Source organism: Petaurus breviceps, unplaced genomic scaffold (assembly GCF_028583685.1).
Source record: "Petaurus breviceps papuanus isolate PSGF00001 unplaced genomic scaffold, PetGlider_PUasm1.0 91041, whole genome shotgun sequence".
NCBI lineage: Eukaryota > Metazoa > Chordata > Mammalia > Diprotodontia > Petauridae > Petaurus > Petaurus breviceps.
The window spans coordinates 14,765,532-14,790,262 of NW_027187400.1; the positions used below are offsets into that span (position 1 = coordinate 14,765,532).

The following is a 24,731-nucleotide window of genomic DNA, read 5'->3' on the forward strand; positions in this document are numbered from 1 at the left end:
CAGAGGGATGCACAGTATAGTACTCTGTCAGCACCATTCCAAGTTATTTTCCTAAATGGTTCTCCCAGTTGACATCTCTACCGACAGTGCAATAATCTGCTGGTTTTCCCACACCCTCTATAGTGTTTGTCATTTTCCTTTTTTGTCAGCTTCACCAATCTGATGGGTGTGTGGTGAAACCTTGGAGTTGTTTTAATTTGTATTTCTCTAATTATTAGTGATTGGGAAATTTTTTTCATGTGACTAGTGAGATCAGCCTTTTCTTCTTCGGGTCATCCTGATACTTCTTATTTTTTCTCAGTTGGCCCTGTTTTCTGGCTTGCTGATCTTTTGTGGATACTCTTTATCTCCTGATGTTTTTCTGTGTCCTTCTAAGGAGAGAACCAATACTGAGTATAGGATTTAGGGCCAAACTGGGACCTGAGAGATGATCTAATCCAGTCCCCTCCTTTTCCAGTGAAGGCAACAGATCTATTAAGGAAAGTGACCTTTCCAAGGCTCCAGAAATGATAGGGAGGGGAACAAGGATAGGAATTCAGTTCCATTGTTGTTACTTACTTTCTGAAAGATTTCAGAGTGGCAATACTAGGTGTGTTAACTATAAACTAAGAACCATTCCTTTGGTGCTCAAAACTTGGGGAGTTTATATAAAAAGTGTCTTCTCATGGTAACCAGAGGTATGTCTCACTCTTACCTTGTGGCAGGTGCTCATTGGTACAGATTCCATTACAAACCTGCACAAATTGGAGCAGGTGTCTAGCGATGAGGGCATCGGGACCCTGGCCGAGAACTTGTTGGAGGCACTTCGAGAGCACCCGGAGGTGAACAAGAAGATTGATGCAGCCCGAAAGGAGACACGGGCAGAGAAGAAGCGCATGGCCATGGCCATGAGACAGAAGGCCTTGGGGACCCTAGGCATGACGGTAATACTGCGATGCCATCCCCTGCTCTTCCTCCCCTTCAACACAATCCAGTCTGTGTTGATACAGTGTCTAGTTAGACAAGGAGCTCTGGGCTCAAGGCCTGCTGTGTGGCCACATCTGAAAAACAGATGATAATCATACCTGCACCTCAGGGGTATTGGAAAGAGTATGTAAAGAGTGTTTTGAAAACCTTAAAACAAATCCAAGTGTCTTATCAGCATCGTCATGGTTATACAACAGTGCTAAGATAGGGCAAGTGTTATTCACATTTTACAGATGAGGAGTCTAAGGCTCAGAAATGCCATGGCCAAACTTGTGTGGGAACTGGAAGGCACACTCAGGGCTCTGGATCTAAAGCCAGAGTTCTGTCCCCTACACCTGGCACTCCTGTCTTGCTAGGTATCCCTTCCCAATACCTCAGTGAGTAGCAGAGAATTATAGACACTCAGGTTTGGAAAGAGTCTCAGGGCATCAAAGCTTTTTCCTCATAGCAACCCTGAAAAGTGGATGGTATGTTGTCGTTGTCTCTCTCTTGTAGATGAGGAAACTGAAGGACTTGCCCAAAGTCATGGAGCTAATAGATGTCAGAGTCTTAGGACTTGAGACCAGTGCCCTTTGCCCTATACCCCACTGTCTTTTAGAGCGTTGCTATGGAGCATTATAGGGTTTTATTCAAAATAGCCCAGATCTCTTGACTCCAAATCCAGGTCTCTTTCCACTGGCCCCTTGTTTTATCATGTTGCTTGTTCATGTTGCTAATGGGCCAGGCAGGCTGTCTTCCCTGATTTAGCTGGGGCCTGAGCTCATTCTAGGTACAGGGCAGGGGTGGGCTTGAGGCCAGGGATGCCAATAGATGCTTCCTCCATTCTCCATGCTTGAGCAGGGAGACTAGTGGCAGCTCCTAGCATGAAGATAGGAGTGTTTTCTTGGCTAAGGTTTGTGTTCTACCTGTGGGACTTCTGTTTGAAGGGACAGAACACCAGGGGAAGCCTATGCTTTTGACTGTGGTCCCATGACTTTCATTACTTTTACATTTATCCAGCATGTGTCTTGTCTCTGACATGTACTGGCTATGTGACCCTGGGCAGATCACTTAACCTGCTCTCTTAGGGAGTGACCCAGGCAGCTCCTTAGGACAGGAGGATAATTTGTGGAGAAGGTGCCAACCTGCACTAGAGGAAGGTTTTATCAATATGTATTTCCTCAATCCACTGAAATCACTGGTCAGATTTCTATTCCCTACTCTTATCTCTAACTCTTTAGGGTTGACAAAGCACTTCACAAGTATTAGCTCATTTGAGTTCCTATAACAAACCCTGTGGGAGGTAGTGCAAATTATCTTCTTGTAACAGAGGAAGAAACTGAGGCCTAGAGAAATGTGAGGTCACTTGCCTTGGATCACACAGATTGTAAGTGGCAGAGCTAGGCTTCACACTCAGGGGCTCTTTGCACCATGTCCATTTTACCCTCGTTGGAGACTGCAGGCATTGCCACCAGCAAGTTCGAGCAGCCAGAGGCCATCTGCATTCCTATGCTTTCTCAGGCTGGGTGGAAACTCCCTTTGACTTTCTCAGTCCTGACTGAAATTCCTTTTGCAGACAAATGAGAAGGGTCAAGTTGTGACTAAGACGGCCCTGCTGAAGCAGATGGAGGAGTTAATTGAAGAACCAGGCCTCACCTGCTGCATCTGCAGGGAGGGCTACAAGTTCCAGGTATGGCCACGAAGATCCTAGAGACTGGGAATATGCAGGGCTGGTTGGACAGGAACTCCAAAAGGCAGCTTGGGTATATTCAACAAGGCATACCAGTTTCATGGGAAAATGGCCTTGGCATCAGCTTGGCACTGCCAGTGCCTGGAAGTGACCATCCACCGTCTGGGGAGTTATTTTGTCTCATATTGATCATGATCTCAGGACGTGTAGTTTGACTATAGATTTGGTCCCCCTGTGTTAATGACGTGAAGGAAACTGATGTTACCATCTAGGGGTGACCTAGGAGGACAATTGAAATCTCTCCCTATTTTTAAAATTCACTTAACTCTAGTTTTTACCTTTCTTTGCCTCTAGTAGAGAAGGAACTTATGTGACTGAGAGGCTTAAAAAGTGGACTGTGTCTGTTTGCCTTGGGTTTTCTACTTGGAACGTAGCCTAATTAAGGGCAAGCATCCTGGGATGAAGGCTGTTGTACCCCTGACCCTTCCATATTGCAGGCTCTTTCAGAATTGCCTATATGACTTTGGAGGGCAAGTCATTTCCAAGAAGGCATTTTTGGTTAGTTTTCAAACAGATGGAGTGAAAACTTTCTATGACAGCTCAGGTTTATTTCTGTCCTTGTCATGTAAAGGGCCTCTCCCTGAGTGTAGACATCCTGTGGGCTGTCCATTCAGTTTTATACTACCTCCCCTCATCATATGCTTTGTGCTCAGGAGAGACCAGTGTCCAGTTCTCTTCTGTCTAAGCAAGGGCCCCCTCTCCCACCAGTGAAACCTCAAATACCACCCTTTGCAGCCCTAACTTGGGCTACATGTTAGGATTTCTCTCCCCCTGCTAAGCTGCTTTTGCCTTTGCAGCCTGCAAAGGTATTGGGCATTTACACCTTCACTAAGCGGGTGGCGCTGGAAGAGCTGGAGAATAAGCCCCGGAAGCAGCAGGGCTATAGCACCGTGTCCCACTTCAACATCGTCCACTACGACTGTCACTTGGCGGCTGTCAGGTAGGCTAGGGTGGGCTTCCTTGGCCTTTTACCTCGCAAAGGGCTGAGGAACAGGGCAAGAGGCTGGACCCATGGAATACCTCCAGAGGCAGGGTCTGGGAGGCTCTGTGGCCATAATAACTCCTCACATTCTGCAGCACTGGAAGGTTTACCAAGGGCTTTTGTCACATTAAGCCTGTGAGGTATAGGCCATTAAGTATTTTCACCCCCTTTTATAGATCAGGAAAAGGAAGCCCAGGGAAGTAAACTTGGATGTGATAGACTTTTGACTTCTTAGACCAGTGAGTGTTCTTCTACTCCTATGTCGCACTGCATTGCACTGCCTCTTTTCATCATCATTGACATTTCTTTAGCTCTTTGAAGGTCTACAAAGTACTTTCTTCACAACAGACCTCTGGGAATGGTAGTATAATTAATATCATCTTTAATTTTACAGAGGAGAAACCCTCCATCAAAGACATTTGTTAAATGTCAGAGCTGGGATTTGAACTCAACTTTGCTAACTCTAAGTTGTAAAAAAGCCTTCTACAACACCCTAATAAATAACCATCCATTCTCTGCTTAAAGACCTTGAACGAAGGGAATCTGCTCCTTCCCAAGGCACCGAGGTTTAAAGAACTGTAGTTATTTTTTCCTTATACTGAACCAAAATATGTTACTCATTGAAAGCACTCACTGGTCTTGAGATTCAAAAGTCCCAAGTTCCTTAAGTCCATCACATACAAGTTTGCTTCCCTAGGCTTCCTTTTTGTGGTCTGTAAGCCAGGAATTGTGCTAAGCACCACCTCTCTCCATGTTCCCCAAAGTCACCAAGATCAGAGACTTAAACACTAAGGTGGGGGCATTCCATTCTCGAGGTGGGAGAAGGCAGATGAGCCCTACTCCCTCTTCAAAGGAACCAGCTGAGGAAGCGCATATCCAGGAAAGCAGTTCTCTTCATGTTTTGTTGTATTTGCAAATTATTTCCAGCTTTACGGCATAATCCTGGCCAAAGAAGCGACTCTTGGCACAGTCAGCTCTGAGCATTACCATAGATATTGGAAAAAGGAGATCCCTTGATGTAGCTGAGGGAATGAAGAGAAGGTAGCCCAGAGCAGACACTTAGGACATGCTAAATCCTAGGACTGAGCTGAAAGAGTCTACCAACGGCCTCTGATCCAGGCCCTTCTTTTTAAACAGAGGAATCTGAAGCGGAGTGGTCAAGTGACTTGCTCAGGACTGTAGAAATACCATTTGGTTAACAAGCATACTCGGCCTTGGTGGGATACAGAGACCTGCCCTTGAGGAGTTTACGTTTTATCAGAGGAAATAACATGTACCACATACAAATATATACAAAATAAATACAAGATTATTTGGAGGGATAGGGCAACACTAGTAGCCGGGGATAGGGAGTAGTAGAGAAAGGCTTCCTGGAAAAGGTGATACTTGAGCTGAGCTTTGAAGGAAACCAAGGGATCTAGGGAGTTCTAAATGGTTCTAGGAGGAAGCAAGAAGGTGTTTGAGATCTCTAGCTCCAGACCTATTCCATGTTGCCTTCTGAGTCAACCCTAACTTGGAGGGAGCCAGGGGCACTCCTCTTGCTGGTAGGTCACCACCTAGTGCAGAGTAAGAACTCCACTAAGTCTGAGTAACTGCTCATTTAGTGTTTTATGCTCTACAAAATACTTTCTTTACAACCACCACAAGAAGTAGATGGTCTAGGGTGGCTAGGTGGCATAGTGAATAGAGCACCACCCCTGGAGTCAGGAGAACCTGAGTTCAAATCCGGCCTTAGACACTTAACACTACCTGTGTGACCTTGGGTAAGTCACTTAACCCCAATTGCCCCTGAAAAAAGCAAAAAAAAAAAAGTAGATGATCCAAGGATCACTATATTCATTTTATAGAGGAGGAAAATAAGTCTCAGAGAAATAAACTGTCTTGTCCAGCAGCCAAGCTTGCTAACAAGGGGGAGAGCCAGAACTCTAAAAACTGGGGTCTTCTGCCTGTGGTCCCCCACTCCCACATGTGCTGTGACTTAGGATCAGTCAGTCTAAGGGGGCAGTTCTGCTCCATTGGTCATTCTTTAGCTGCCAGTCTATACCAGTGACACTGACCCATGGGTCAGTCAGCTGTTTCAGGGGAGCCAGGCCTTGACACTTGTACACTGTAGTAGTGTTACTGAAAAATGGACCTATATGGTGTGCCATCAACAGCCACTGGGGAGGAGGGATGGGGCTGCCCATTTTGAGATCCAGCATGAAACCTGCTTCAGCTGGAGCCCTGTCTTTCACAAGGACCTGGTGGGGTGAGTCCCAGCATTCTCTTGTGCTCCCTTATCTCTGTAGATTGGCCCGAGGTCGAGAAGAATGGGAGAGTGCAGCCCTTCAGAATGCCAACACCAAGTGCAATGGACTTCTCCCTGTCTGGGGACCCCATGTCCCAGAGTCAGCTTTTGCCACTTGCTTGGCAAGGTGAGTCTTGAGTTTTTCATCATCTGATATGGAATTCCTGGTAGTAAGGATGATATCAGCTGGGAGCAATTATCTTTTTTTAGCCCACACCTCGATGATAAAAAGTTGATAGTTTAGTCATGACAAGACCCAAACTCCATTACCTATATCACTTGTGCCCAGAGCAAACTAGATCTCTCTGCCTGCTTGGTCAGAAGCCTTCTGCTTTGCCAAAGGTGATGAAGGCCATATTTGGTCATTATTTTGGTGGCTTTTGGGCCTCCCAGAGATGACTTTGGTGTCACCAACATCGTGACTTGACATGACCCAACACACTCAGAGAACTGAGCCTGTGTAGGTGAGCAGGCTCAGTTCTTATTGCATGGTGGTGAACATCCCTTTGTCCACCTCTGCCTTGTGTCCTTGAGGAACATGTAGATACCAGTCCCCAGAGAAGTTCCAGAGCTCACTGAATCACACTGTAGTGACATGAATGTCAAGCACTTTGCAAACCTTAGGCAGGACTTCTTGAACTTTTTCCACTCTCAACCCCCTTAGCACTTCTTAAAACTATGGGTCACAGGGGCAGCTAGGTGGCACAGTGAGTAAGAACGCTGGCCCCGGAGTCGGGGGGTGCGGGGGGGGGGACCTGAGATCAGTTCTGGCCTCAGATACTTAACACCCACGAAAAAAAACTGGCCGTGTAACCTTGGGCAAGTTACCCCCAATTCCTTTTTAAAAAAAAAAAAAAACAAAAAACTATGGGTCACAGTTTAAGAAGTGCTGCCTGAGAGCATTATATAAACATCAGCTGTTACTGTTATTTTTATGATTTGGCCTCTTTTAAGTCTTTAGCTCCTTGGGGTGAGTCTCTGAAGTGGATCTCCTGCTTTATTTCATAAGACAAAGGGATGAAGTGAAAATTCCTATTAGAAATACACTAGTAAAAAGTGTTAGGATAGAAATTTGGGGAATGACAAAAGGATTCTGAAACCCTTCTTGGGTAGAAGAACAGAGAGGAGTGTGACCTTTTCCCTTTTATGGGATGTTAGGATTTGCAGCTGGAAGGGACCTTGGTTGTAGTCTAATCCAAAACTCTCATTTTCCAGGCTCGACTTCCAGATGAGAGAATGGATGTGTCCTGTAGAAATTTATCCTTCAAGAAATTGGCATGTCTCTGCTCACTTTAGTTACATTAAAATCTAAAGTAGAAAGATGCAAATTTCATATACCTTTGTGTGCTTTCTAGCCCCCCTTTCACCTGCAAATCTGTTGCTAATCTGATCCATTTGAATCACTTTTGTGGCCTGTAGGCAGTGGAGGCCTGGCCTGGGCCTTAGTAGGAGGTGGTAGGAAAGGAGCTCTCTATTGGAATTGGATTTGCAAAGCGGGAATGGTAACATTTTAAATAAGGAGTTAATGTTTCCATTTCTTTTCCTAATCTTTCTTTCTGCTTTCCTCAGACATAACACGTACCTCCAGGAGTGCACGGGGCAGCGAGAGCCCACTTATCAACTTAATGTTCATGACATCAAGTTACTCTTCCTCCGTTTTGCCATGGAACAGTCATTCAGCGTTGACACAGGAGGTGGCGGCAGAGAGAGCAACATACACCTAATCCCGTACATCATTCACACCGTGCTTTATGTCCTGAACACGTCAGTATCCACCTAGCCATCTACCTCTTTCCCCAGTTTTCTTTGTTCCCTATGCTTGTTTCCAGAGTTGATGCTACAGAGAGGCTATCTGCCTCTGAAAAATGACTACCAGTACTAGGGAAAGAAGGGAAATTGGCATTCCAAATAATGTCCTTGCTTTCTCTGTGGACTGCCAGGCACGGCATTTTTGAGCTGGGTCATCAGTCCAGGGCATAGTGGAAAATGGCTGCCAGTGGCCAGAACGAGGGCCCATTTATACAAGAGAAATACCTGGGGCAGTTCCATTCATCTCCCTCCCAGACTCATTTGGGCTGTGAGTGTATATTTGTCCATATCTGTCTGGGGACATTGATGCTGGGAGACGGGGCACAGGGCTAGAGATCACCTGGAAATGTCATCTGCATGGGAAGGCAGCCAGGAGAAAAGACAGCTTTGTTCATCCAAAACTGGATTATAGAGCAGATAGGTTGACATCTAAAAGTGCTGCAAGAAGTGCTTAGGAGGGCAGGGAAGGCAAATCACAGAGACAGTGACCACCTCCCTGCCTGTCCCACCCCACATCTGCCAGGAGTGACAGTGTGTCCCAGGACTTGGCCATTCCCCCTGAGGTCAGTGAGACACGAGGACAGTCTTCCTTTGCTTTTTTCAGTTCTGCCTCACACTGTAGTTCTCCCTTCCATTTCCTTGAAAGAGAAGAAGTTTGGTCTTGTCACCCATTCTTCATTTAAAAACAGAGAACACCCAGGTACGTCCATGTTCGGATGCATCATGGCTTGCTATTTAGTACAGTATCTACACAGGCACCAGTGAACTTCCCATCTCTTCGTGCTGCACTTGGGGATTCACCCAGGACCCATTCATTACTTTGCTTCTGCCTTTCATTTGGCAGAAGTCTTCCCCATCATTTCCCTCCTCGCTATGGCATGGCTTCCTTTTTATAAGGAGAAATGCTGAGGCGAAGGGATTCCATTTTAGCACCTCAGTGAACTCTTCATGGCACTCCCCCAGCTGTGGATTTAAAGACAAGGGCTCAGTTGGGGTCCAGGTGCATCTGTGTTTGATCTCCTCAGGTGGAGGCTGAACTCCCAGTGTGGACACTCCCTCTGCCACTGCAGACCAGGGGGTCAAATAGAGATGGACCCTGCTGGCAGGCAGCTTATGGACATGGAGAACCACAAATTCACAGCTATTTGTGCTCTGTTGTATTTTTATTTATTTTGTTCAGTGTTTCCCAGTTACATTTTAATGTGGTCCTGGCTCCTGCTGCACTTGTGTTTGCCCCCTCTGACCCAGACCACTAAGAGAGGAAGTCCCTGACCCAGGGTCACATGATTAGTCAGCATGGGTCAGCAGTGGCCCTTTGGAACCTGCCAAGGTTCTGCCCGACTCTGAGGCCTGCTCTCTCTTCTGCTGCCAGATAGATTTATATTGAGGAAAAACCTTTCCATTGAAACAGATTACAATTCCATCCAGATACTTCTTAAACTTAAATCTTAAATAATTAATTAATTAAATAATTGAATCTTAAACTTAACTATTTCTTAAACCCTTGATGGCAGCAGGACACACCTGAGGGTCTGGAGAGGTTAGTGTAAAAGCATCCATGGATGGTGAATTATCAGTGAGGTCCTCGAGTATGAGGGCTGGGGTAAGGGAGTGTCCTCCATTTCAGGAAACAAAACTCTTGACTCCATACTGAGCTGTACAGTTAAACCAGCCTAAGAGGTATAGCCTGGTGCCCCACAGGCATTTCTCCTTGTGGAAAACAAGGAATTTAGACTACAGGATCTCTAAATTCTCCTTTTTACTTCTAGGATTCTTGGTTCCAAGGCCCTCCTTCAGCACTGACACATCTCTGTTAAGTGTTTTGTTCAGCTCTGACATTCTAACACTGTTCTCAGGGCTCTTCCAGCTCCCACATTCTATAATTATATCCTTGGCCATTGTCTGAAAAGCAAGCAAGGAAACAGTGTTTCTCTTGCACTCCCTCCTCCAGTTTCCCCCAGACCACTTTCTCAGGCTAAGTTCAAGGCTGCCTGCCGTCTGCACACCTGATTCCAAGATGCTGATGTAGGAGAGCAAGTAGGGAGGTAGGAGCAGTGTTGGATGAAGAGAGAGAAGGCCTTGTCTTGACATCAAGAGAAAAGAAAACCCTTCACTGTAAAGATGCAAATGTAGCCCAAACTTTGGGTGTAAGTCATGAAAGACCCCTGGCAGACAGGGTTGGTTGTGCAGTGTCAGCTAATCTGAGAAAACCTCAAAGCAGAGCTCAGTGATGGAAAGAAGGAAGCTTTGGTCAAGTCCTGGTTTCACGTATTGTGTGTGGGGGTGTTCTTTGTATTACAGAACCAGGGCAACTTCCCGGGAAGAGAAGAACTTGCAGAGCTTTTTAGAACAACCCAAGGAAAAGTGGGTGGAGAGTGCCTTTGAGGTGGACGGGCCCCACTACTACACAGTTCTGGCCCTTCACATCTTGCCCCCAGAGAGATGGAGAGCCATCCGAGTGGAGATCCTGCGGAGGCTCTTGGTGATCTCCCAGGCCCGAGCAGTGGCACCAGGGGGAGCCAGCAGGTCAGTAGTCCCAGCCTTGCCTTTCTTCTTTGTTCCTTTTGGAGTGGCTGCCTTGTGGTCTTGACTAGTGTATTCTCCCCGTATTTAAGAGTTGCTTAGCAACATGTATGTACTAAGTGAAGGAATGTTTATTTGACTCAGTAACTGATGTTAACCCTTTCTTGTCTTGTCGGCCAAATTCCCTCACATTGAAGCTAAGGTCCATGCCTGACAGTTGGCTTTTACCCCTGACAGCCCAGTTCATTTCCTCCCATGTTGTTTTTAAGTGACTGAAAAGTCACTTGCTATGTGAAAGTTCTGATACTCAAGCCAGCCAATTATCACAAGAGACGTATCACAAGAGAGATACAAATGGGAAGGGCAGGGGGCCCTGATCAGAATTCTAGTAGAATTCACTCATTTTGATGTATAAAACAGGAAGAATTCAGAATGGAAAGAACTTGGAACTTCCTTTTCTCATTTCACAAGAGCAGTAAATTCAGCACCCTGGCACGGAATTACTTTGCTATGTTAGGTCACCCAGTTAACATACGTTTGTTAAGTGCTTATGACATATCAGGCATTGTGCTAAGTTCTGGAGATATTAAAAAAAAAACAGTCCCTCTGTGACCATATATGCTAATATGGGGGAGAGGAAGCAACACATATAAATGAGAATTTAGAATATAAATACAGAGTGAGGTGGAAAAGCCCTAGTAGCTTAGGGGGAACCAGAAAGGCTCCTGGAGCAGGTGGCACTTATGCTGAGTCTTAAAGAAACCAGGGAGTCCTAAGAATCAGATGTTGGGAAGAAGAGCATTCCAGGCATGAGGAACCTGGAATTCATGCAGAGGCAGAGACAGGAGCAAGAGATGGAGCATTCTCTGAAAGGAGCAGTGTGGAGTCCAGTATGGCGGGGTCTAGAGTCTGTGGAACAGAGGCCAATGTAGGAGGATGACCGGAAGGGGCCAGGTTGTAAAGAGCTTTAAATGCCAAACAGAGGGCTTTTATCTGGGATCCTGGGGGTAATGTGAGGGAACCACCAGAGTTAATTGAGAGGAGGGGCGATAAGATCAGACCTACTCTTAAAGAAAATCACTTTGACATTGAGTACAGGAAGGATTGCAGTGGGGAGAGGCTTGAGGCAGGGAGACCAATTGGGAGGCTACTGAGAGGTGATGAGGGCCTGAACTAGTATGGCAGCTGTGGGAGTGGGGATGGAGGGGTGTTTGAGCATCATCAGAGTAGAAACCCTAAGATTTCACAACATAACTGGATCTGTCTGGTGATCAAGTGGAGTCAAGGACGATGTTGAGGCTGTGGACCTGGGTGACTGGGAAGAATGCTGGATGACGAGCTCTGTCCTGGAGAAGCTGAGTTTGAGGGGCTGGTTACGTGAGTTTGTATCTCAGGAGACAGACTGGGGCTAGAATGAGAGATCTGGCAATCATCTAAATGAAGGTGGTAATTGAACCAGTGAGAGTGGTGAGATCCCCAAGTTCTGTCACCCTTTTTCTTCTCCTGACTCTGTCCTGTCCTTGTCAAAAAGCCAGAGCTCACTCTACAAACTCTACCGTCCTCTTGCCCTCACCCTCAAAATAGCTTGACCTTAGAGACCATCTGGATCAATCTCCTCAATTTACAAATTAAGAAACTGAGGCCAGAGAGATGAAATACTACTTGGCCTAGGTCAAAGGAAGGGAGTGCCAGAGCCAGGGTTCAAACTCAGCTCTCTGAGCTCCCATTCCAGGGCTCTTTCTGGTAACCATTCTTTTCCCTCAAGGAATATTCCAGACAGAAACAGGCTAGTTGCTGTCAAGCTTCCATGATTTGGACCTAATGAAAAGTTCCTCCAGAAACACCCTTTGGGAAGAATAAACTCCAAGTAAATAAGTCGTAACACCCTCTGCTCTTTTCGAGATCTAACATTCTGTGATCTTAGGACACTGGGCCTCTCCCACTTTTCCAGTGTTTCCCAAGAGGCTAAGACCCAAATTATTAAGATAATCTGGTGCCTGAAACTGGAATAAGGTTAAGTTAAGAGTACTGGGCTACTGATAAAACTCAACTTACATTAATGGAAAATGTGGTGATTGTTTACTTGGTTCTGGCTCTGGAGAGCAAGCATGTGATCTTAGCCCACGAGGGCCTGTTTGAATTCAATTAAGGAGAGTCCATTACCATCCAAACCAGTTAGAGAAAAGATGATTTGGTTGTAGCCCAATTAGGAAATCCTGCATTAGCCACACTCTGAGTTGCCATCTCTCTGTAGCAGTTTAGTCACCTTTACTAATTGGCTTTAAATAATTAAGTCGGGTAGAGCCACCCAAGATTTCTGCTTACTAAAGCAAGGCAGCCAAGGGCAACAACACAAGGCTGTAAGTGGTCTGGGAGAAATGGGCAGAATTGTCCCTGGCAGAGACTGGGTCTGTATGGGTAACAAAGATCCCTGTAAGGAAGGAGCTGTATTAGAGATGGGGTGGGGAGACTCATCCTTTTGGTTGATGCCTTTTCCTAGGTCCCTGCACAATAAATGGAGAAAGAGAGCTATCAATGCATAGAAGCAGAAGTCTATTACTGACTATTGTGCAAGGGCTATTCAGAAATAAACTCCTTCCCAAAGACATATTAGTGATGGGACCTGGCACATTCTTCTATTTCTGCCTCTCGCCTTCCCCTCTTAGTTGCTTATTACAGTGTCTGGCACATAATAGATGCTATAGAAGTGCTTATTCCTTTCTCTTCCCTTTACTGTCCAAATGCATAAATTCTCATATGTAAAATTTCAAAGACTTTGCAGATGTCTGTGGCTAGCCATACATCATAGCAAGTGAAACACACAGAGAGTTGCCAAAGTAGATTATCATTATCATATGAGGCACCTGCTTCTCAATGAGTTTAGCCTTAGAAAGCAGCAGGAAAGGCTTCCCACTGTGAGAAAGGAAGGGAATAAGTGCTCAGTGGGTGATTGGTTGTATTAGAAGAACATTGAGTTTACCATCCCAGTGCAGCTGAATGTGCTTCTGCTCTTCTGTTGACTCATTCCTACCTTATTTAGAAATTAACTAAGGAAAACTTAAAAAAAAAATTAAACCATAAACTCGTGTTTCTTTGGAACTAGAATGTCATCTTTAGTAATCAGAATTTCAGAATTATAAGATACCTAAAGGGTCTAAGAAGAGTCTTACAGTTGGAGAAACATTAGATGGCATTTAGTCCCTGCTTCCATACATGAAGGCATGCCCTTGATGCCATTCCTGAGAAGTGGTCACTCAACCTCTGCTTTGTATTGTTTCAGATATTAAGATTGTCTCCAAACTAGGATCCTGACGTGTTCCACTGGAGCCCTACACAGATGCTTTTGCAGCTATAAGAGGAGGGACTTTGGGTTCTGGCCTAGTGATATTTCCCTTCCTAGTTGTCCCACTGTGGTCTTTTCCTAGAACAAGGATCTTTTCAGAGAAGGTTACAGGGGTTTTCAGAAACTGAGGTTTGCCAAGGAAGAGATTCAGCTGAATCACTGAATTAGTTGATGATGAAGCTGGTTGGAGACTGAGGGGTGTGGTAAAGAGCACTGGGATTATCCTAGGATTTAAAAGGTGTCAGGGTGGTGCCAGTGTGCCCTGTCTTGCTGTTGGTCAGTGCAGATTTTCCGTTCTGTTTTTGACATGGTATGTATTTGGTGAATTCTGTTTGTTTGGCTCTCCTGGCTCACTGTTAAAACTTCCTTCACCCCAAACCTGTTATCCCCACTTTCTTTGCCTTCCAGAACAGTAGTGGAAGGGGAATGGGCCCAGACTGGGAAGGGATGAAGTGAATCACCTTGGCCTCTTTGTATCGCAGTTTCTTCATCTGTAAAATGAGAGGGCTTCATTAGGATACCCCTGGGCTCCCTCCTAGCTCTCAGTTTATTATCATCTAAGCCAACCACCTCATTTTGCAGATAAGGAAATCAGGACCTAGAGAGGAGAACACACTTGCCAAATATCAGATTGGTGAGTGAGGGACGGGACTGGTTTCTAAAACCAGGTCTCTTGAGGCTCTTTTCTACCTTCTTGATTGTTTGAGAATGATGCCCAAGTGGAGCCTTTGCTTTGAGCAGATCTCCTGCAAACAGTCAGTGCAGGTACTTCTCTAAAACTAGGGGAGAGCTGTTTCCATTACACCTCATGATAGCTCATTAAAACACGTGCTTCTAGAGAAGAGGTATTCTGTTTATGTTTTGTTTAATTGTTCATATCAGAAATTCATATGTGTATGGGTTGCATTAATTTTTAATTGATGACAGCAGTGACATAGTCATTTAGAAATACAGATTTTTTTTTTTACTCTAGCAGGTAGTACTTTTTTAGGAAGGAAAATTGTTGTGAAGTTTCTGGTGTCCTAGAGTATATCAGAAAAAATTTAGAGCTGGAAAAAAAAAAAACCACCGCGCATTTTTAGCACAAAGACAATGATACAAGGAGAGCCATTGTGGTATAATGTGCAGAGAGGGCTGGCCTTGGCCAGGAAGACCTGACTTGAAGCTACATTCTACTGATACTAGCTTTGTGACTTTGGGCTAGTTGTTTAATGTATCATCATCGCCTTTAGGCAACTGTCTTAGACTGTAAATTACAGAAGCCCAGGTGCTGATGTTCATCGATGGAGGCACTTTTCACAAAAGGAGTTGGAGCATGCCAGTGAAATCACAGACCAGCCCCCTAACAATAAGAATACAGATGCAGTCCTTTTCCCGAACCCAATTTAATTAGCTTATTTTCATATAAAAGTGCTAGTTTTTGATAAAGTCTTTGAGAATCTTACTATTTAACAAACTGAACACCAGGTTTACTTAACTAATGGTGACCCCCTCTTTCGTTTTAAGCTGTTTCATGTAAGAAAACATACTCTTAGAGACATATGAACCAAAATATTGCCCGATATTTGACCAGTCAGAAATTTCAATTTGTTAATTAAGACATAGTGGTCCTGGAGTTCATGTTTGGCAGCTATCTACATCAATACAATGGACATGTCATTACATCATTGTGGTGGTTCCTTCCATTGGTGCAGGTGCCCCTCCCCTGATTTCCTTTCCTAGGATCTTCCATAGATTGTCTGCAGGGGGTCTACCTGATGTGCTCAAGACCTTCTTGTAGGTTTTGTTCTGTTTTTTTGTGGGTGCCCGCATAGCACTGGACCAGGACAGGCCCATCTCCTTTTCTGATCCTGTCTTCAGGGATATTGGGCAGGCCACTTACACCAACTTTGGGAATGTTAGTTAAGTCAGTTAAACACTTTCCCTCTCAAAATCTGAGGCGAGCCATCTTGGGCCTCTGGGTCGTGTGGGCTGGCCCATTCTCAGGTGTTTCTGATGTTGCTGACAACTCACTTTCCTGTCTTCTCCCAGACTAACAGATAAGTCGGTGAAGGACTTCTCAGCCTATCGTTCTGCGCTTCTCTTTTGGGCCCTAGTTGATCTCATTTACAACATGTTTAAGGTAAGAAAGCTGCCTGTGGCTGTGCTCGGGTCCAAGTACATGTCAGCCTTTGGTGAGCCAGGCGACTTCCTCGAGGATTGCTAAATTGCCTCTCTCTTCCTCCTCTTAACCTTCTGTTCCCAAGATCCCAAGGTGACTTAAGCAGGGGAAGAATCCTCTCTCATCATTTCTTTCTGAAGAATGTCCCCTCTCCTTGCTCCCAACTTAGCTTCTTGAGGAAGCTTTTGCTCCTTTAATGTTGCTTACACTTTCATGCTGTGTTTTGGTATAGCTTATTTTATGATGTAATGAGGATTCTTAAGCCTTTTTACACTTGGAGGTTTTGTATTTCTAGTTGGAGCATAAGCTCCCTCAAAGCACATAGGATGAGGACAGCCTGTGTAGCTGTGTAACTTTAGGCAAGTAATTTCCTCCATCTTGTCCTGTTACTATCTATAAAATGACATCTAAAGTCTCTTTTAGTGTTAAAATTATATGATGAGTAATAATTCACACTTAGTCCTTCCTCAGAATAAATAGCCCAGGGAAGGTAGATGGTCAGTGCAGGCAGGGCTGTCATAACTTTACAGTGGCCGAGAGAGTCTGAGTGATTTTTTTATGTGACCCAGCTAGAGAGAAGTACAACTGGAACCCAGACCTTCTGGCCCACCTCTCTCCTTTTCAGGAACTTTGTTTTCCCAGGCTGAATGAAGCAGTTCATTTGGGGCCTTCCTTTTGGAAGTGTAGGAATGAAATATGCTAGAAGAAGGAAGGTTCAGTCACTTGTAATGGCTTGCCTGCCTGTCCCACCTCCTTTCTCTCCCCCTCACCTCAGCTAGGTGAGGAATACCGGTTAAGGTGAGACAGCGTCTAATAACGGGTTATTAGGAACAGAATGAATTGGGGTTTTGTTGTTCTTGGAAGCCATAAAAGGTCCTCCAGCTATAACTTTGATGTTTATAGCAGGTGGTGTATTTTTCCAAGAGATTGAAATAACTGGATTGTCTTAAGGAAAAACCAAATTGACCTTGAGTAATGTTTGTCCCTGATCCTGTCTCCTGTTGGTTCTTGCAGAAGGTGCCTACCAGTAACACAGAGGGAGGCTGGTCCTGCTCTCTAGCTGAGTTTATCCGTCATAATGACATGCCCATCTATGAAGCTGCAGACAAGGCCCTGAAAACGTTCCAGGAGGAGTTCATGCCTGTGGAAACATTCTCAGAGTTTGTGGATGTGGCTGGTCAGTGTCACTTTTTGTCCTTTTATTCATTCATTTATAAACCCCTCAACAAACTAAGGTATTGTTATTACTGGTGTCGCTGTTCCTTTTGGTCCCTACTGTATACTGAGGATCAGGGCAGTTGTAAAGTTGAGATAGGCTGTGGTTCTGTGCCCTCATGGAACTTGGATAAGATACATTATATTGTAAGTGCATTAAAGAGGTCCAAGGGGAAAGGTCTTACTCACATAGGATTGGGGGAGCTTCCTGGAAGAGGTGGCATATACATTGGGGCTTAAAGGATGGGTAGCAATTCAGTACATAGAGAGGGAAAGGGAGTTCTTCAGGTGGAGAACAAAAGGGCAGGGGCACAAGCATATTAAGGGGATGAAGAATAATCCTGTTAGGCCCCTAAAGGAGATTAATATGGGTTGACACTGGAGAGATAAAGGGATCCCAGAGTGTAGAGGTCCTTGAGTGTCAGGCCAAGAAGTCTGAAATGTACTCAGGACATATTAAGAGACCATTAAATATTTTGGAGCAGAGAAAGGAATAACCTGACCAGTTCTGTGCGGAGGAATCTTTAAATACTTTGGGTCTGTGATTTGTTCAGTCACACAGCAGATGTGTCCTAGAGAGTGGCCTAAAGCACAGGTTAATTGAACTGCCCAGGATCACTTAGGAAGTAATTGTTAGAGGTGGGATTTGAACCCAGGTCTTTATACATAAGGGATATGAATCTGACAGACAGTGAAGGATTGAATTGGAGGAGGTGGAGAGATCTGTTAGGAAGCTACTACATTAATTCAGGTGGGTAGTAATGAGACCTTATACTGGAATGGTGTCCATAGGAATAGAGAGGGAAATGGGCATCAGTGATGTTATCACAGTACAATTAAGATTGTGTGTGTGTGTGTGTGTGTGTGTGTGTGTGTATTGCTCTTTGTTTATAGATGAATGGAAGGTGAGGAAGAGGGAAGAGTCAAAGAAGCAGCAGGGTGTTACAGGCAGAAATAGTAAGATTAGAAAGAAGATCAGGTTTGGGGGGAACAATTAAAAACCTGTTTCAGAATGCTTAATTTGAATTCTGCTTTAAAGGTCATCACCTAAGCCTTCAAATCATCAGGCCAGAACTGGGAGCCATACATTCAAAGACACTTATTTAAGGAAACATAGGAAGGAGTCTCTGGGTTCCTGCTGTCAAGCAGCTCTCCCTGGAAGACTCTAGAAGATTTGTAGAGGTGCCATCCCCCTTCTGGGCCCAATGCTGCTTTTGTGAAGGCTTGGAAAATTAGCATATGAATGGAAGCTGCTCTCTGGGAGGAAGCAGTCCCATCCTCCTGCTTTATTTACTCTCCCTGGAGCTAGGAGCTCCTCTGTGTCTGCTGTCTTGTGGCAGAATCTCTACTTGGTGGGGAAGTTACAGGTGATGAACTTGATCTCTTTGCTGAGCATCCTAGGAGAACTCTTTTTTAGAGTCTTTTCAAGGTTACAAAGCACTCTCCTACAGATGATGTCCTTCCATCTCGACAACTCCCTTCTGGTGCAAAAAGAGAAAAAGCAGGATTATTCTCATTATACAGCTGAGGAAACTGGGGCATAGAAAGATGTAGAACTTGTCCAGAGTCTCCAGAAAGTGGTAAAACTCATTCTGGAAACCAGACGCTCCTGCATGCCCCACAGGCCTCTCACTTGGCTAGGCAGGAGAATGCAGACTGGAGAGGGAGCTTTATCACATGTAAGTGTTGTGCTGCTGCTGCTCTCCGTGCCTCATGGCTGGTTCACCTGAGTCTGGGCTCTTGGGTCTGTGATGGATTCCAAATAGAGACAGTGGTAAAGCCTGAAGAAGCCCTGGGCATCATAGGATTCAGTCTTCTCCATTTATTATAGGTGGAGAAACTGAGGCCCAGAGAGGACACTTCCCTGAAGTCAGTCTATTAATTCAGGTCAAAATGTCATTGTTTTTTGTGCAGAGGCTTTTGTAATATTTATAGAGCATGGAGAAAGTGATGCTAAGAAGTGAGTGGTATTGTCTAGTGGACAGAGTTGGGGCCCTGGGAAAGTCATTTCACCTTTGTGGACTTCATTGTCTTTCTCTACAAAATGGGAATAATAATCGTTGTGTTCCCTTATGGGATTTAAAAACAACAACACCACTCAGTTTTAAAGCACTCTAGAAATGTGAGTTCCTCTTCTAATTGGAATCATGGAATTAGAGCCAGAAAGGAATGGAAGGAGGTCTTCTGGTCTGAGCCAGAGGTCCAGAAACCTTCAATAACTTGCTAGAAATCACCCACGCAGTGTTTAGCAGAACCAGGATTTAAACACAAGGCCACCAACTTGAAATCCAGTGGTTTGCTACTGTGCAGCATGGCCCATTAAATTGGAGCTGGAAGGAACTATAGAGATCACCTTGTCTAACTCCCTCATACAGTTGAGGAAACTGAGGCCCAGAGAGGTTGAATGATTTGCTCGGCATCACACAAGTCTGTGATCACATAGGTCACACATATTTGTAATGAAGGTTTTTATGGTACTTTGTAGTTTACAACTTCACATAGATTAGTTCATTTGATTCTTACGATTTTGCAAATCAAGTATTGTAAATGTTATTCCAATTTTAAAGATGAGGAAGCACAAGCCCACAGAGATTAAAGGACTTCCTCAGGTGGCACAGAACCAAGACTTCAACCCAGTTCTTTGACCCCCACTCCAGTGTTATTGACAAGATGTTGCTCTTTAAAAATACACCATAAAGATCAAAGAAAACCAGAGCACGTTTCTGCATGTGAGGGAAGATAATGTTGGGTGGTTGATTTCACAGGAGGCGTCCTCAGACCAGGCTATCACTCTGAGCCTGGAACAGAACACAGGCTTCCTGACTCCTGGGCTGCCTTTGCCCACTGTACAGATACTGTTCACAATATACTCACTGTCCCAATTATGAGCACACTAGAATACACCCAGTGAAATAATTGTCCGGTGACCAAGAGAAAGCAGAAGTGGCCCACAACCAGAGACCAGCCTGGAACTAAGCATCTACTGTGATCCATCAAGGGGTGCCTGTGGTTTCTCTTCCTAGCTCTAGGTGAGCCTCAGTTGTTTTCTAGGCAGCAAAAAAAGCTCTGGCCTCAGAGTATAGGAGCCTGTGCTAGGTCCCAACTGCAGCACTTCAGAGCTGAATAAATAGTCCTGTCCAGTCCATCACTTTGCTGAGCCTAAGTTGCCTTAGATATAAAATATGAATGATAGTACTCATACTGACTTGCGGGCCTCCTGTCAGGATGGTGATCTAGACATGTTCTTTGGTCTTTACAGCCTCTCAGACCTCTCCAAAACAGAAATTATGTGCCAGAGACAAAGTGGTTTTAGCTGTCTCTCCAATCTAGGAAACCTGGGTTCCAAACAAGGTTAAAACTCCATGAACTAATTCCTATCAAGTACTCACTCCATACCTACTTTCCCACCATTCTCCATACTCCTGGCAGCAAAACTGCCCAAGCCACCCTGTGAGCTTGTAATCGAGCTCAGCTCAGAGATCCAGACTCCATACTGCAGAAATCTGCCCACATGTAGGACAGGAACAAGGCAACATTTGGTGTCCACTGGGCCTGAGAACTGAGGAACGGGAGGAGTAGTGACAGGGGGAAGAAGAGACTGCAACACTCCACTAAACCTGAAGGAAAGAGTCCAACATCCAGATGGGACCAGTTCTCCCCCTGGCCCCCAGAAGTCACTTGGGACGGAGACCCAGGCTGGTAAACTGAATTGTCTAGCGTGGAAGGAGGCTGAGAGTGTTGAGATCCAGCCCCTAGGGAAACTGTCATTAGAGAGGAGGGAGTCAGAAAGTGAGTAATAGGGAGAAATAAGGAAAAGTGGAAGTTACTAAAGATAAGAGAAAGAAAATTCAAGGACCTTGATCATAAGCAGACAAACAGGGAAGACATTAACAGCAGAGGGAAATAATGCCCTCCAAATTTAGCACAAGAGTTAAGACATCTGTGAATGAAAAGTGCAAAGCAAAGGAAAATGGATCAGTACCTGATGAGATAGAGGATTTTGAGGAGAAATGCTTTTTCTGAATGTTTTAAAAGAGAGTGAGAATTGAGAGAGAAGAATTTTGGGCCTGCACAGCAGAAATAATTAGGAAAATTGAGAAACTTAAATCCTTCAGTGGCAAGTCTCGCCAAGGAAGCAAAAGAAAAGATAACTGATTGGGAATGCAAATACTCGGAAGTATTGTTGTTATTTGTCCTTCATTATATGACATCAAGAAAGTCATCTCTTGACTTGCAAATGAATTGGATTTAAGTGAGGCAGAGCTGTGCAAAGTCATCAGCCTCACTTTCTCCTCCAGGGTCATGAAAGTCAAGGACAATCTGGAAGAAGAGAAGCATAAAGCAATAACATTAAAGAAAGTATGTTCTCCACATAAGACAGGCTGCATAGAGACAACTTAAGGATTAAAGGTCTCTCATGATCAAAAAACCGGAGCACCATATTACAAGAAAAATAATATGTAAGAAAACTGCCTGGAACTTCTGAACACAGAAAGCAAAGTACCCATCAAAGGAATCTATAGGTTACCTCCAGGGGAAAAAAAAAGCCCAAGGCTGCAAACTCCAACATCCATAGTAGTTAAATTTAATAATTCCATTGAAAAACAACAAATTTTGCAAGTGACCAGGAGAAAGACCTTCAGATATAAGGGAAAGGAAATTCTAATAACAATTACTATTCTACACGTACCAGAAAATGCAGAGAATGGAATAATGTGTTCATAGAGCAGTAGAGCCCAAGGTGTCCTTCCCTGTAACCCTCCTAACCATAAATGAAAAACTTTTGACAGCACTTATATTGTCAAAGTACAGGGAGGGTCATTGTGAAGAACACATTGTAAAGCTTCTGTTGTAGATATCATAAATCATTTTTAAAATGATCCAATCCAGAAACTTGCCCTCTGGGTATATAGATTATATAGAAGATACAGATTTTAAGACAACTTAGATCACTTGGTCACTGAAAAAAACAATAAGTTATTATCATCATTATTAATCATGGGCCCCCTTTCACTAAAGGGACTATAGAAGATAATTAGTCCATTAGCTTCCTATTTGACTATTCTTTGGGTTCGATCTGACTGAGAGCTTTGTGTCATTTTACACCTTTTGTTTCTGCTTGAGCTCAGTCATATCCCCTCCATCTATGTGGGGTATCTATTCATTGCTATTTGGACTTTTTATTTCTTCATCCCTTCCTCGGGGACATGACTTCTGTTCTGTTAACAATGTCACCACCTCACTCACTGTCTGTGGCAAGGAAGTTTGTAAGGTAGCATGAGCTCCTAGCAGAGGAGGGAGGGCCTATACATTTTTAGACCCTTCACTTCCTTTTCTGCCCTTCACAGAAAGTGAAACTGAGGAAGAGCTGGCTTCAGGTTAAGGGCTTCCAGAGGAGAAGGATGAGAGGACTCAGCTCAGGCTGGCACTTGACATCAGTTTGGGATGTAATGCTGTTTATCCCAACGTGGTATAGGGAGGAGAAAGGAACTGTTTGAACCTGGGGGCAAGTTGGGGCAGCTAATTGACTTTCAGGCTCCTCCTAAGTCAAGCCTTGATGCTATAACTTCATTATTTTTCCTGAGCTGTTATGAATTCCCAGAACACACAGACACACCTATTTTCAAATATAAGTTTAAACATTTTTTTAAAATTCAAATAGCAATGATTCTAGCACTTCTCCCTGATATCTTTATGCATAAATGAGAGCTGGTTATGGTTCCCATATTGACCCATCCTCTAATAAATATTTATTGAACATCTACTATGTGCAGGGGTCCTGTGCTTAACACAGATGGTGTGCAGAGATAGCACGGGCACTGGCCTTACGGAGCCTGTCACAGCCCCCAGGGGCTGGGATGAGAATAAGGCAGATAATTATAGAACAAGACAGAAAGTGATCACTGTCCCCAGAGAGGTGCAATTCCAGTGACTTCAGGGCCTCCAAGGGGAGAGGGCACTTCTCCCAGGGGACACTAGGGAAGGCTTGAAAGAATGCATAGGATTTTGTCAAGTGGCAGTGGGTGATGGGGATGTTTGCAAGCATGGCAGCTGGGAAGGAGGGGAAGCCCACAGATTTATTTCAGGAATTGGGACCAAGCCACTTTGTCCAGAGTAGGGGAGGGGGAGTGAAAGAAAGCTGGAGAGATCAAGGGGAAAGAGCACCAGGGCTTTGGTCAGCAGTGGGGAGGCCTCAGAATTAGTGTGTCTGTTTGGTCAGTCATGTCCTCATGTCTCTGGCTCCCTAACCAGATGATAAGGGCAGCTTCTTATAGGCACAGAAGTTCCTGTCTAAGCAGTGTTTGCAGGTTACTTTTAGCTCTAAGCCTGTGCCCACGTTCAGGGCCTTTTTTTGCAGACTGGGCCCCAGGGTGGGGGAGGGTAGGTAGGCTTGAGGGGAAGCAGCCCCCCACCTGCCCTGGACTGTGACTCAGCAGGGCCTCTCAGGCTGCTGGACTCATCTGATCCTAACAAACGCTTCTGTGCTGTTTTCCAGGACTTCTCTCAGAAATCAGTTTTGCTGACAACTTCCTGAAGGACCTTTTGAACTCAATCCCCTGACCACCCAGCCTGGGAGAGTGACTGGTCAAGACGGACCCCAGCCTGCCTTCAGCCCCTGTGTTTCTCCTCTCTTCGTGCTTTGGTTTCTTTCTGAGGGCGCTGCTGTTAGCGTCCCCCTCCCCCGCGGTTTGTGTGGGAGCGGCTTGGGGGGTTTAGACTTTCCTGTTTTATCTTGTGTGTGGTGCATTAGCTATGAAGTTATACGTACGTACCCCAAGCAATTGGAGGACCCTGTACATACCAAGGGGCCATGAGTTGTCCTGGCCAAACTTAATACTTGAGTGTGCACATCTTGAGAAATAAGTGAATGAATAAATACCCATTGAAAAGGACATTTTGGTTGGTGCTTACGCCTGTCCGTTTTGCTGGTGGCAAACTTCTTTTCCTTGAGCAAACCCAGCGGTTTCAGAAGTTCAGCAGAGACCAGTGGAGGCATCCGGATCCCTTGGTGGAAGAGGATGGAAGGATGGCAGCGTGTCTTGTCTGGAGCAGCATTCCTGTCCTTCTGAAGCCAGAGCCCACACCTTTTCTTTTAGTAACTCGGCTTTTACCGTCTGGATTATAAGAACGCATGAGGCTTAATTTTTTCTGATAGAAAAAAAGGGCTATAAAAATAGCATGTCTGGCTTCTGAGTTCTTATCTGGAAGAAGACTAGACCAGGTGGCTTGGTGGCTGAGAACTCACTGACAAAGTCAGGGGGAAGTGTCTGGGACTTTGGTTTCATCCCCCAGTGCAGGGTTTTGTGCTGACCTCAGTGAGCTGCATGCACTTGAACCCTCTGGCCACAGCCTCAATGCTGCTTAGCCAGTTTGCTGTTTGCTGAATCGCGCAGGTTTACTGGCATCCTGGATTTTTTCTATAGCTGTTCTCAGATGGGAGATATTCAGCTTATTTGCATTTATTAAGGGAAGCTATATGCTAGGTACTAAGTCCCCTAAGGGAGGGGGAAGAGGTAGCAGTGCTTCCAGAAAGAGAAAGGTCACTACAAATGAGAGGTCCGGCGATCCGTTCTGACCTGCCTAGGCCTGACTAGAGCCCACATAGTCTTCCATTTGCTTCTGGGAAATAGGGATCGGGGTGGTGTTACTCTTCTCACCCTAGCATTTCCCCAGGCCCAAGTGAACTCTTTGTTTCTCTGAATTAATATTTCTTCC

The 24,731-nt window shown here is 44.9% G+C and overlaps 1 protein-coding gene across 3 annotated transcripts in view; it reads left to right on the plus strand.

Moving 5' to 3' along the window:
• UBR4 (ubiquitin protein ligase E3 component n-recognin 4) overlaps nucleotides 1-23,908 on the plus strand; it is a 145,980-nt gene extending 122,072 nt beyond the window's left edge. For all 3 annotated transcript variants that reach the window (XM_069079151.1, XM_069079152.1, XM_069079153.1), the window contains 9 exons: nucleotides 705-923; nucleotides 2,522-2,635; nucleotides 3,493-3,635; nucleotides 5,966-6,091; nucleotides 7,534-7,728; nucleotides 10,075-10,299; nucleotides 15,671-15,761; nucleotides 16,815-16,977; nucleotides 23,512-23,908. In XM_069079151.1, coding sequence (XP_068935252.1) covers nucleotides 705-923; nucleotides 2,522-2,635; nucleotides 3,493-3,635; nucleotides 5,966-6,091; nucleotides 7,534-7,728; nucleotides 10,075-10,299; nucleotides 15,671-15,761; nucleotides 16,815-16,977; nucleotides 23,512-23,576 — 1,341 coding nt within the window. In that variant the 3' untranslated portion in view covers nucleotides 23,577-23,908. The remainder of the gene's footprint in view (nucleotides 1-704; nucleotides 924-2,521; nucleotides 2,636-3,492; nucleotides 3,636-5,965; nucleotides 6,092-7,533; nucleotides 7,729-10,074; nucleotides 10,300-15,670; nucleotides 15,762-16,814; nucleotides 16,978-23,511) is intronic.
• The last annotated feature ends 823 nt before the right edge of the window (nucleotides 23,909-24,731 follow it).